Source organism: Chrysemys picta, chromosome 6 (genome assembly GCF_011386835.1).
Source record: "Chrysemys picta bellii isolate R12L10 chromosome 6, ASM1138683v2, whole genome shotgun sequence".
Taxonomy (NCBI): domain Eukaryota; kingdom Metazoa; phylum Chordata; order Testudines; family Emydidae; genus Chrysemys; species Chrysemys picta.
The window spans coordinates 79,264,654-79,277,516 of NC_088796.1; the positions used below are offsets into that span (position 1 = coordinate 79,264,654).

The window sequence follows — 12,863 nt, forward strand, 5'->3', positions numbered from 1 at the left end:
TAGGGGACTAAAGAGATATTATTCTCAGATGAACAAACTGTGTAAGTGGCACCAAATATTTTTCTTTGCGAAAAAGTCTACTATGCAGTTTTTGGCAAACATTTCTCTGAGTTTCTTCCCACAGCGTGAAATGTAGGATATAAGATCCTTATGACTCCCACAAAAGAGTTGACTTTGAACAGTAGCTCTGGAAAACTGTGTTTTATTTAAAATTGAGAAAACTGAGGTTGCATATAGTGTGTGCAGGAATGGTGTTTGGTATTTTGAAGAGGCTGTGCCCGTGAAATTGAGATCAGATTGGACCAAATATATGCAATATGGATATGGCGGGGCAAATCTTCTGTTGGTGCAAATTGTGATTACTCCATTGAAGTCAATGGAGCTATGACAGTGAAGATCTGTTCCAGAATATTTTGAAAAATATTGTTTCATTATTTATAAATCCAGGGATTAACTCCAGGTCCCACTGAAATCAGTGGAATTTTGCCATTGATTTCAGTGAAGCTAGGATTTCACCCAGTAAGGAATAAACGTTCTCTAGCTACTAGGAATAATGATGAAAATACTTTGCAAATAGAACATCGCTATTGTCAACATCAGCTACTGATTGGTGAGGTCCATGATAATACATTAATATAATCACATTAAAGAAACAAGTTTTTACCATTCACATTACAAGTCACACAGCTGTTAATCTGGTAAAAAGAGTACTCTTTGAATTCATCTCAAAATTTAGTTCTTGAGGCTCATGAACATGATGACCTATTGAGAGAGCAGTCATTGGTGCATAGATTCTGAGTTGCTTTAGTATAGGACTCAAATCAATTCCCTGAATTGTTAGTGCTGAGTCTTATTATTTTCTGCTGAAACAGTTCTGAATATGGGACTTTTATTTCTTTTTACTGTGTGGTACTCTTTCCTCTCCCTTATGCCCTACATTGTGAAAGATGACTTACTACCCTAATTCGGTTTGGTAGAAGTCTCTAGCTGACACTTTCTTCTGCCCCTGTGTGTTTGTCTGTGTGTGTGTGTGTGACCTTGGAGTAGTAAGGACGGTTGTTATAGTAGCTATTCTGATTGAACTCTAGCTGACAGTTTGTAACCCGAGGATACTCATTAATTCAAAGAGTACTCTTTTTACCAGATTAATAGCTGTGTGACTTCCAGCCTGTCTTAGTTTTTGAATATGAGGCAGAAGTAGAAATAGGCTGATCTAATATTTGGTAAGTTTATCCTCCAAAGATAATTAAAAATAAACAAATCTCTTTACAGGAAGCATTTCTACCCCTTCCCTTTGCCCATATTTGTTTTGTGTATTGTAATTTAAGTATCTGTTTCTGATAAATCACTTTCATTTCCTATGAGAGACCTTATTGATTAGAGTGATATATAGAAGAAAAGTATGCAATTTATCTATTTTGTGCAAGAATATTATTTAATCCCATTAATCATTCAGCGTTCTCTGAAGTGGTGCCCATAACTCACAGTTAGAGAGTAGGCTAGTGACAGACCTAGTGTAATAGACTACCTTACAGCAGTAATTGTTCTGGTAAAATACTTTGGCATTATGCTATAGTGAAATAACTAAGTAGTCAATATTTGTTTCCCACCCTCTCATCCTTCTCTACAGAGGGTGACCATGAGACTGGAAAACTAAAGAGTGAGCACTAGTGTTTTTATTTTAATAGGCCCCGTGCAAACAGAATGAGAAAAGCACACCAGGAAACCAATAAAATTTCATACAATGTGCAGCACATGCCTCTTACAGTAAAATAGTCTAGAAAAGTTCAAGTTTAGAGATGCACTATGTTCATTTCTAACTTCGGTAGATCTCTAAGGGACAGTAACAACCTAAGAGGACAGTCTGATGATGTAGCTGTTAAAATGCATTATAATGGGAGCAGAAGGCCTGCAATGCTTCACAAATGATACAGTTTGTGGTAATCCTGCCATTGTGCATATTGTCTGGTACTGTTACTGTGGCAGGTATACAGTAGCAAAGGCTGTCTGCATGTCTTTGAGACTCATTAAACCCTCTCTCCAAACCTCTGTGTGAATGTTGGTGGATTGCATCAAATATCCCACTTCCAGCAATTGGTAAAATAATACAAGCTGCAAACTGTAAGCCAAAAATAAATTTATTTTTGCCTAGTGGTGCTTTTTATATATTAAGAAAGGTTAGGCCAAGTTCACCCTGATGTAACTCCACCAGGGGGATGCATATGGCTCATTTTATTTTATTTGAAAGAGCTGCTGTCTGATGGTAATTTTAAATCCTTCAGTTCTTCACAGAGGGTTTTTCAAACATTCCAAAACGTTCAAGTTTATTTTTAATTTCTCTATCAGGAATGGCTGAATTGTCCTTTTCAGTTGGAAGCAGGCGTGGGACTGTAATATGAATCAATGATGGGGCGTGAAAGAAAATGATTTTGGTGGCCTCCATACAGTCCCGAGAGAACATCTGTCTGTCTCACAAATCCACTGCACACATACATACCTCTCAGAACAGTTGGTTTCCTGAGGAGAAGTTGAGGACTGATTCAGCATGAGGATTACTTTTCCTCCATCTAGACATTTTCAAAATATTGTGTTGCCAGGTCTGGGCTTATCTGTGAGCTATAACGAGGGAAGACATACATCTTGTGTGAAATACATTGTGCACTGTACAGATAGTCCAGCACATAAGAGAAACAGTTACTACATGTTTGGTTTACTCCATCTATATATATATATATATATATATAGCCACAGTATGTGTACATAAACAATAGCTACATTGTGGAAAGCATGTTCCAGTGACCTTTTAGGAAAATACTGTTTGAGAGGAAACTGTCACTTCAAAGCATGCCATAGCTCTTAGGAATTAACCAGGACACAAGTCATACAGAAGGAAAAAAATCCTTAAAGGACCCTAATCTTGTTTATTTGTGTAGTCTGAGTGATCAGTTCCTATAGCAGAGCAATTCTTACCCCAAGGAGATGTCTTGAGTTCTTTTGTCTCGCTCTAAGAAAGTAGGTCTGTTCTCTGCTTGGCTGCTCTGCCCCAGGAGAAGACTGAGTGAACAATGGTGGTCAGTCATTAAGGGCATCCAGTGATTGCAACTGAGATTTCACCACTGCACTATTGTTATCAGTAGAACATAAAAATTAAAAGCAGATCCTTTGACCTTTATGATTAGCACATTTCTGGTGAACTGTAGGTGACCTTTATCTTCTGGTTTGTTATTGAAAACTCCTATTTCTCATTATAACCAAATCTTTTCTTACTGTTAAAGATTTCTTTTGAAGGTGAGAAAACAAAAGATTCTGAGAAGGGTTTACTATCATTACTGCTGATGGAGTAGAATATAGAAAACAAAAATACATAGTAGAATGATTATAAAAACAAATTGGGTTAACTCAAAATATTAAACGTTATCCTTACTGTCTGTGGTATAGGTCACCATACTGTTTAACCAAATAACAGTTAGTTTCTGTTGTTTGATGGAATGTTTATTACATTGCTTACAGCAGTGTCAACCAATAGTATTGTAAAACATGAAAGGAAATAGCTGTAAGTATGTAAACTAGTTGGAAGTTTCGCTTTTAAAAAATTGCCATGCAGTGTGATCCTCTTATAATGAATTCATCTTTACATAGAATAACTTCATTGTGGGATTCTGATATATGTTTATGGCTCCAAAGTTAGATTATGGGCTAAATTTTGCTCTCGTTTATACTCATACAACTCCACTGAAGTAATTAGCCAGATGGAGAATATGACTCTTTGACCATGTAACTAATGATTCACTATCATCATAATTTCAGTTTCACATCATAATGCATTGAAGGAATTTGGAACTTACCTTTATTTCACTGTAGACGAAGTTTCAGTTTATTTTAAGTGCAGATTAAGGCATATACTTGTAAACAGGAAATTAAGTCCTATCTGGCTATCAAGACACTTAAAGACCCAGGAGAGCCAAGGGTGTCTCTACAAGGATACCACTACCATTTCTGTGTCATAAAAAAAGCCATCTTGATATCTCTGAATCATCATGTCTTCTGCATTGCACCATGCATGCTTATAGAAGTGCTATGACATTGTCTTTCCACATTTTCCTCAGCATGTGATAGTGACCACTGGGGACCCCACTGCAGTAGTCGCTGCCAGTGCAAAAATGGAGCCTTATGTAATCCCATCACTGGAGCCTGCCACTGTGCTTCTGGTTTCAAGGGCTGGCGCTGTGAGGAACGCTGTGACCAGGGAACATATGGAAATGATTGCCACCAAAAATGTCAGTGTCAAAATGGAGCCACCTGTGATCATGTGACTGGAGAATGCAGATGCCCTCCTGGATATACTGGTGCTTTGTAAGCAGAGGGTATATTATTTACTGTTGGGAAGGTGGGTTTGGCATGGCACTAACCCCAGAGTAAAATATTTAGTATTTAGTAACCTATGTGAACATTATGCTGCAAGTGCTTCTTTTAAAACTTACCAATACTTATATCTGATTATAAGTCCCTCTGTATACTTATCAATGAATGTTATTAAAATGCTAAAATGCTAAAATACAAACTCCTGGTAGAAAACTAGCTGGCACAGTCTATAAGGGAACAGGACTGGCCCAAGAGGAAGCAAGGCCATGCAAGACAACAGTGTCCTGATTCAGAGCTTTCCCTAAAGAGTCTCTGCTAGTGAAGTTCATGTCAAGTCTTGGCTGCTAAATAGAGCTGCTCCCTATGCCCAGCTTAGAAGGTGAACACTGCTGCCAAAGCAGCTGCCTCTTGGAAGGCAAAAGGGACAACAAATTGCAATCCCTGTACCTGCAGGAATGAGTTTGGCCCATAAAATATGGTCCAAATTCTGTCCACATTTTATAAAATTCAGCCAACAGAGATTGGCCCTGTAGTGGAAAATTAAGCATAGAAAAATTCACTTGATTGGGTTAATCCTTCTAGCAGAGAGTTATAATCTTTGTCCATACCAAGACCAAACTTGTTTTTTCTAGAAAGAAATATCTTTAAGGAAAGATACATACATACATACACTTACAATTTTTAATTGCTAATTTTATTTCCATATGTTCATGTCATTGATCCCTTAAAGGTTATTTCCCTTTATTTCTGAGTGCTTGCCTAAGAGAGGGGGAGAGACTGAACTTTGCATATAAATAACAATTATACTCATTATGCACCAATTGTTTAGCTGTGAGGATCTTTGTCCCCCCGGCAAACATGGGCCACAGTGTGAAGAAAGATGTCCATGCCAGAATGGAGGAGTGTGTCACCATGTGACTGGGGAATGTGCCTGCCCACCTGGATGGATGGTAAAGCTGCTTTCTAAAATAAATATAAACTGGGTAAATTTCCATGTTTGTGGATTTCAGGCAACTTCAGGAGAAAGTTTAATTGGAAAAGCAAAGACAGTGTGACTGAAGCCAAAAACAAAAGGCAATGTATTTTAGCACATGGTACCACCACAAGGGATCAAAATCAAATATAAATTCTGGACTGCCTTGGTAACCTTTTCAAAGAGTGGGAAAAGGAAAATGTGCTTTCTGCAGGCATGCAAACAGCATCTTTTGGAACTTGATCAGAAGTCATGTCCTTGTGGATATAATTTGATATAACTGTTACATTTTGAACAGCAGCACCATTAACTACTCCTATGGTGGCCTTCACATGTGTTTCCAAATATATGATGCTACCCTCTTAAAAGAAAAGTAGGTAATGGACAGGTTCTGGTGGCACCTTCATAGCCCAGGAATACAGTGACATCAGAACATCCGCTTCATAACTGATCAATAGATTTTCTATCCCTTTGCACCTCACAACAGCAAGGACCCATTCCTACCACAAGGGCAAACATGAGAGGCTCCACTGGTTTCCCAGACCCACATGGGGAAAAGAATTCTATAGAAGGACGGAGGCCATTGTTTCAACAGTTTATATCCAACAACCAACAAATTTAATCATGCTAGATACCAGGGTGGTTGGAGATTGTCTATATATAGTAAGGGGGCAAACAAACAAAACAAATAATATATAAAATAATAGGCAGTGAGCCACGGGTGACCATTTCTGGCAGGCAGTGGAAAGGGAGTTAAAATGATGTGACAGGGAATTTTTAAATAATTAAAAGGGAAACATTTAAAGTTTAGATTCCAAACCATCCAACTGTACACATGTACCATGTGATCTTATTGCTGTTACCCTCAGTCTTCTTTCCCCACTGATGTCTATTGCTCTTGCTGTGTTTTGTTTTTAGTTAAAGCTACTCAGAAAATGCTAATATATTTTCTGCGAAAAACTTCACACAAAATTTAAAAATTTGGCTTTCTTTGGAATATTTCATAGAATTTTACAATAATATGAAAATTGAAACGTTTTTTAGTTTTTGTCCCCTCCTCTCCTTTTCTACTTGAAAAGAGTGTATGTGGTGAAAACCCAAATGAACTTTTTTTTGGTTCTCATTTTTTGACCAAAACAAAAATGTTGCACTACTTTTTTCATTTTGACAAAACATACTCTGTGTTTAAGGCTAAAAATGAATCTGGCATTTTCTAGAAGAGTATAAGCAGTCTGATACAAGATCCCATTAATCTCCTCACTTCTTTCCAATCCCCTTCTCTTCTCATTCTCCACACAGCTGCAGTCCCAAGCCTAACATTTGGATTCTGTTTGTAAACAGGGCACAGTCTGTGGTCAGCCTTGTCCAGAGGGTCGTTATGGAAAGAACTGCTCCCAGGAGTGTCAATGTCACAATGGAGGGACATGTGATTCAGCAACAGGGCAATGTCACTGCAGTCCAGGTTACACAGGGGAACGGTAAGTAAAACTCACCTCTACCAAATTGTACCAAGGATTTTACAGCAAAAGGAAAAACTAGGAAGCAGGTGGAAGCATATCGTCAGTGATATAATTCAAAGTGTTTTATAGATTTGTCAGTTATGTCACCTAAATGATAATGAATCAAAAGTAAAGGTGGCAGTTCAATTCTTGAAAGATGTTTTAGTCCCTATGAGAAATGGTTTAGTTTAAGGACTCTCATACTGTGCCCAGTGTACCCCCAGTAATGTACAGGCCCCTGGCTGAGGGGTCTGCAGAATGAGATAGTTTGAGAACCAATAATGGGGTGAGATGGATCAATGGTGGCTATAGGATGAGGTCACTGAAGAAGTGCTGATCCATTTGGTCTCTGAACTGGGCTACCAGCTGTCTTCTTTGCAAAGCATTTTCATTCAAAAGAAGAAATTAATCTTTTTCATTGCCTAGCTGCAGTTAAAATGTCCATCAAATGTGTTTCATAGCAAAAGTGAACATAATAACATTTTTCCCTTATAGAGGGGTAGAAGTGCTGAAAGAAGCACCTTCCTGCATACCTTTTAAACAGTACACAACCCAGTTGCTGAAGTCCACAATAACTTAATCACTGGGGTTAGTCCGTAGGATCTCTGCCAACAATGATAGGTACCATCACCACATTCCACATGCAATTCCAGTGCAGGCATCCACAGGATGTGGGGATAACCCAACCAACCATAAAAAAACATAAACAACCCCAAAGAAGAAAAACAGCCAATCCAGAGCTATTAGTGTTGCCAAAATTAAATGTTTGTCTCTGTAAGGAAACATTGGAGATTGTGTTACATGCATTTAAACAGACACAGGCAAATCAGAATGAAAGCACAAACCACTTTCATGAGAGACAGGACGATATACGTGAGAATCTCCATGCTGCACACAGGTGTTTCTAAAGACAGTTGTGGCTTCTATTTTTCTCATTTGAGATTCAAGTCTTGCTGTAATTTGACCTTATAAATCAGAAACAATTATAGGCCACATTGTGTCTATCCCTTGCAGAAGTTTGAGGTACAAAGAGCCTTTCATTTTTTGCCCTCCTGAATAGGGTCCAGGCATAGTTGTAGTCCCTGTGCTTACCAACGTGCTGGGCCTATTCCGTGCTAGGGTGCTACTTATCTCCCTGTGGTATGGATCGGTCAGAAGGCCATGGCCCCATTGGCTACTTCACACCAGTCGACCAGCTATGGAGGGAAGTACTTGTTGTGTTCTGTGTTCCTACTAGCAGCTAACAGGATGGTGTGAACAGGTGTTGGACTACTCCCTATATCAATTTATAACTTCAGGCTCACTTATACACCAGCAAATGTGTGTTCGTATGTCTAATAGAGTCTAAGTGAGTGTAATGAGATCTAATTAAATTCCAGGGAGTCCAGTTTATGCCACTTTAGCCATCATTTTTGAACACAACCCACTGGGTATTCATTGATACCAGTCTTCAGTAGAGGATGGAAGAGGTTCTTTCCTAAACAAATATCTTGATGAGAATGCAATTTTAAAAAAATTGCAGTGTGAAATTTGGTCTAATTTTGTTGGATTTCTTGATCACCATTTTGCAAAATTTCTCCTTTAACTTTTTTTGCACAACCCCAGTGAGTAAACATGTAGGTGGGATTTTCTCCCAACATTGTCCAAATGACTCTTCTATTAATGTCAACAGAAGCATTAGGTCAGTACTGAGCATTTTTTAAAATCCCACCATCAGTGCTCATGAAACTGAGGGACTAAGAGTGCTGGCTTGAGCTAGGCACAGGGCGTGCAGGAGCTGAACATGTTTCCCCCACTTACCTCTGTTAAGAACCTCTCTTCTGCTCTGAAGTGCCCCATTTGTAAGCAGAGTCTGCCAATCATACAAAGATATTGTGATATCTCCAAGGAGACTATTTTTTTATGTATTGGGGAAGAGAATTGGTTCCTTCTTCAATAGGCAGAAAAACAGTATTAGCTCTAGGCCAAATCTTCGAGTTCTCAAGCTAAATCTCTCATTTAGCCAAATCCTGGAAGGTGCTGTGCACCTGAAACTCCCATGGGTGCATAACACATCTCATGATTTGATGTCAGTGTGGCCTGAGTAAGGATTTCAGCATTTGGCCCTATTTATCTATCTGTCTTTCTGTTTTTCTGTGTACATTTGTATGGACCAGTCAATACATCGTGTAATTTGTAGAGGGCCTGTATCAATAAATATTCTCTGATTTTCTCTGGCATGTAAAGCTGTGAAACACTCCACATCCTGGCTCTGTGCATGGTAACCTATTCAGTAGGAAGGTCAGCCTGCTGTGAAATGCATCATAAAATCTTTAGGGCTTTTAATAAGGTGGTGGTGTCATTCTGATTTTAACAGTTCAGTCATAAAACACAGAGAAGCACAAACTGAAAACATCATGCTGAGATCATATATTCTCTCTAAAAACCGCCAAGGGAAATGTCTATTAAAAAGTACATCAGGAAAATGGGTTATATGTTTTAGAATGATCAAACAGGAAACTGGCTTTTCAGTATTTGTGCTAGATAGCAAGATGTACAGAATCATCTTCAAAATAACTAATGTCTTTTTACAAAACGTGTAAAAAATGCAACAGATTTTTACTCTTGGAAAAAGCTGTTAATTTTTCCTCAAAAGCTACATGAAAGAAAGTCTGATGGAGGCTTTAGAAAAGATATCCCTTGATCAGAAATTGACTTTGTGTCTTTATGGTGCTGCTACATAAATGAAGCAAAAGAAAAAAATGCTCATTATTTTTTACTATCTTCTGTGTTATCCCACAGTCTCCTCTGACATGTATGTGTGAAAAGGAGTAGCCAAGTGGGTTGTTGTTTTGTGCCCACTCCCAACTATCATTGAATCTATGGATGTTCTCTGTACCAGTTTTCTCTCTCTCCATTTGTCTCATCTGTTTAGACTGTAATCTCTTCAGGACCAGGTCTGCCTCCTACTATAAGTCTGCACAGTCCCTTAGCGCAATGGCTCCTCTCTAGGCACTACTATAAAATGAATAACTAATAGTCCTTGTCTATGGCTGGAGCCATAAAAAAGGTTTGCATGTTAGAGTGGTTTCTCTGTTTTAGCACAAACCTCTTTGGTCCCTTAGGTAGTTTCCCTGCTGGGATTAATCCTAATTTTGATTTCATTTCGGAAGTCCATTGAGGGATACTTTTAACATTAGGGTTAATTAAAAACCAGTTTAATTATTTCCCCTCAGATGGAAAGTCAGGTTTGTCTTAATGACACTCAGGCTGTAAAATTGACTCAGAGGATACATTGCAATTTCAAACCTAGCCTCCAATTTTGGGGGTACATGGTGCCAGGGCCGGACACTGGAGGTGGGGGCTACTCTGTCACACAATACTTGTAGTTTTCTTTTTCAAACTGAATTGAAATCATACCAAGTGCCATATTTTGTGCTGCTTGAATCCTTGAAAGGTAGGATTTTATTCACCCACCTTGTATTTCATCTTGTAGAAGATTCCGAGCTGTCAGCATTAGGTGCTGTATACCTGGAAGCCAGAAGGCAAAGAATAATGAAAGGCAAAGGATATATATAGGCAGCTCCATGCTACTCCAACCTATCAATATTCTTTGCCTACTCTCTTGCTTCCTGGCATACTTGTGATTGTCTGGAATCATCTACAGGAAGGGAGGAGATGAGGGAGTCGGACAAACAGAATTACTGGTGATGAGTAATTTCCCCAGGTTTTAATGTGGGTTCAGTGTTGTACGTAACGGAAACCTAGAAAAGTTAATGTGACTGAATTACAGGGAACTGTTAGTGGTTTCAGTATGTATTTTATCATATGTTGGTAGAGCACTAGTGTTGTGTGGAAAACATCTGTAGCAGCTGGTCTTAACTCAGATTTTTCCCCCCTAACCTTCAATTATCTCCTTACAACCAGCTTATGTTCTAAAGAGCAAACACTGTTGGGCATAGACTTTTTGCTTTATTCTTATGTCAGCTGTCACAGGAAAAATAACAACCTTTATGCAAGCCTTATTCATCTTTCAGGGCCTGATCTTGCAAGGGATGCTGAATGCCTCTAATTCTCACTGAAATCACCCCACAAGTTCAGCCCCTTTGTGTTCTTGTGGGAGTAAGTTGTTAAATCCTGTCCAATTGCACTTCACAAATCCCAATAGCTACAGAATTCATAAGAGAGACTTTAGAAATCTGCCCTGTTTTGTTTTTAAAGAGCAAATTGCTTCATATTAAATGAAACACAACGGCAGTGGGGGAACTAAGAGAGGGTCACAATGAATGCTGTGAAAGTGTGACTAAATCTTTTTCTATCCTCATATTTGCATAATGGATCATTTCAACTCACAAACTGAGATAGCTCCGTTCCCTCACAATCTTCAAAATAATAAAAAAACATGTAACACATCCAGTGCAAACCCATTTTAAAAAGCAGTTAACAGGTGTTTGGGTGACAAGTCCTATAGCAGCAGGACAACTCCGTACAGAAACAGGGTTTTTACAGCTTAATTGTTGATTTAAATAGAAAGTACAGCCTCCACCAATCTCTTTGCATTTATACTAATCTATTATTAAACATTCTTCTGCACAGATTTACAGACCTTGTTGGGTTTATTTTTTGAATGTTTATTTTTAATACAATTGAATTTTTTATCTTTTTCTTTGCTAGGCTGACAATTTCTTTAAAATGAAACACTGACCCAGATCCCCAGCACAGTATTTGTTAGTGACTTGGCAGCATGAAAAATGCCTGCTACACTGACTTCCCATTTACATGACTTCACTTGAGTCCCTAGAGGAATTTTTCTGTCTCTCCAAATATTGCATTCCATGCTCCAGGAAACTACATCTCTCTCCTCAGTATCTAGCTAAACCATTCAGGAAGAAACTCAACCTGAGGTCTTAGTATAAGTTCCTTCTTGAGATAAATGATTAATTCTTCTCCTTTTCAGCCTTTCTCCACTGGAGAAAATAACGTTTTTTGCAATTGCTTGCCATTTGGTAATCTCTTTCCTACTAGGGGACAGTATCATCCCCTTCATCAACATGTTGAATTTGTTTAAAGCAGAATTAGGATTTCTGGTTACTGACTGGCAACAGTTTCCGCAGCTAAAACCCAAGGAGAAATACTATCTATTTACTAAAACTTCACCATGCTTTAGGAGCAATAAGTCTTAAGTCTTATTTAGAGTTAGGATGTCAAGCCTGCTTCTAAAGACAGAGCCGTACTCCCATATTTTGACAATATTGAATCATATTCACAATCACTTCTATACAGGTAATTCCAAATTGCTTCACTACTAAGGATGGCAAATGTGTTTATTATTCATATTTAATACAAAAAACTATATTAAAAGTAGATAGGAAAGTCAAGTGCTCAAAAATTAGGAAATGCTTGTGAAAATTTAGTTTGACCCGTTTGTACATTAAGATAGTCTTGCCCGTCTTCACATAGGAATCCTGGGACAGAGCAAAGGAGGGAATCCAGATCTCCAAAATCCCAGTACAGAAGCATTAAATACAAGAGACCAGGCTTTCTCTTCTTCCAACTTACTGATTCTTCATTGTCCATCCTGTGCACTGAATGAGGCAGGGTTCCTATAGAACAAATACTGTGTGACTGTGTAACTAAAGTCAGTATCATAATGCATACTTACTCTGGGGATGAACTGACCTTTGCTTTGCCATTTACGTTTCTTAACTTTTGAGTGTTTGACATTGCAACCATAATGGGTGAGATCCTTGCTCTGGCCTCTTTATTCTGCACAAAAGGGCCAGAGTGGCACAGAGGGGCCCCCAAAGATCCATATTCAGCTGGGTGTGCATTTCCTCTGATGCAAGCACTGTGGAAGACAGCTGTGTGGCTGCCTTCCAAGGACCTCTTCACAAGTCCTGGTGTAATGTGTGTGTGTGTGGGCAGAGTGCAGAAATACCAGGCAGTGCAGCAGTCCTTAGGGAAACCCAGGAAGCTTGTTGTAATTTAGACAGGCCTGCTCCGGGTCTCGCTAGCCACTGGAGTAGCCCAGGATCCATGGACACACAAAG

At 38.8% G+C, this 12,863-nt stretch overlaps 1 protein-coding gene across 2 annotated transcripts in view; it reads left to right on the top strand.

Moving 5' to 3' along the window:
* The window catches only part of MEGF10 (multiple EGF like domains 10), a 165,797-nt gene that overhangs the window by 99,528 nt on the left and 53,406 nt on the right, over positions 1-12,863 (top strand). For both annotated transcript variants that reach the window (XM_065599304.1, XM_005303051.5), the window contains 3 exons: positions 4,107-4,353; positions 5,192-5,312; positions 6,677-6,813. In XM_065599304.1, coding sequence (XP_065455376.1) covers positions 4,107-4,353; positions 5,192-5,312; positions 6,677-6,813 — 505 coding nt within the window. The remainder of the gene's footprint in view (positions 1-4,106; positions 4,354-5,191; positions 5,313-6,676; positions 6,814-12,863) is intronic.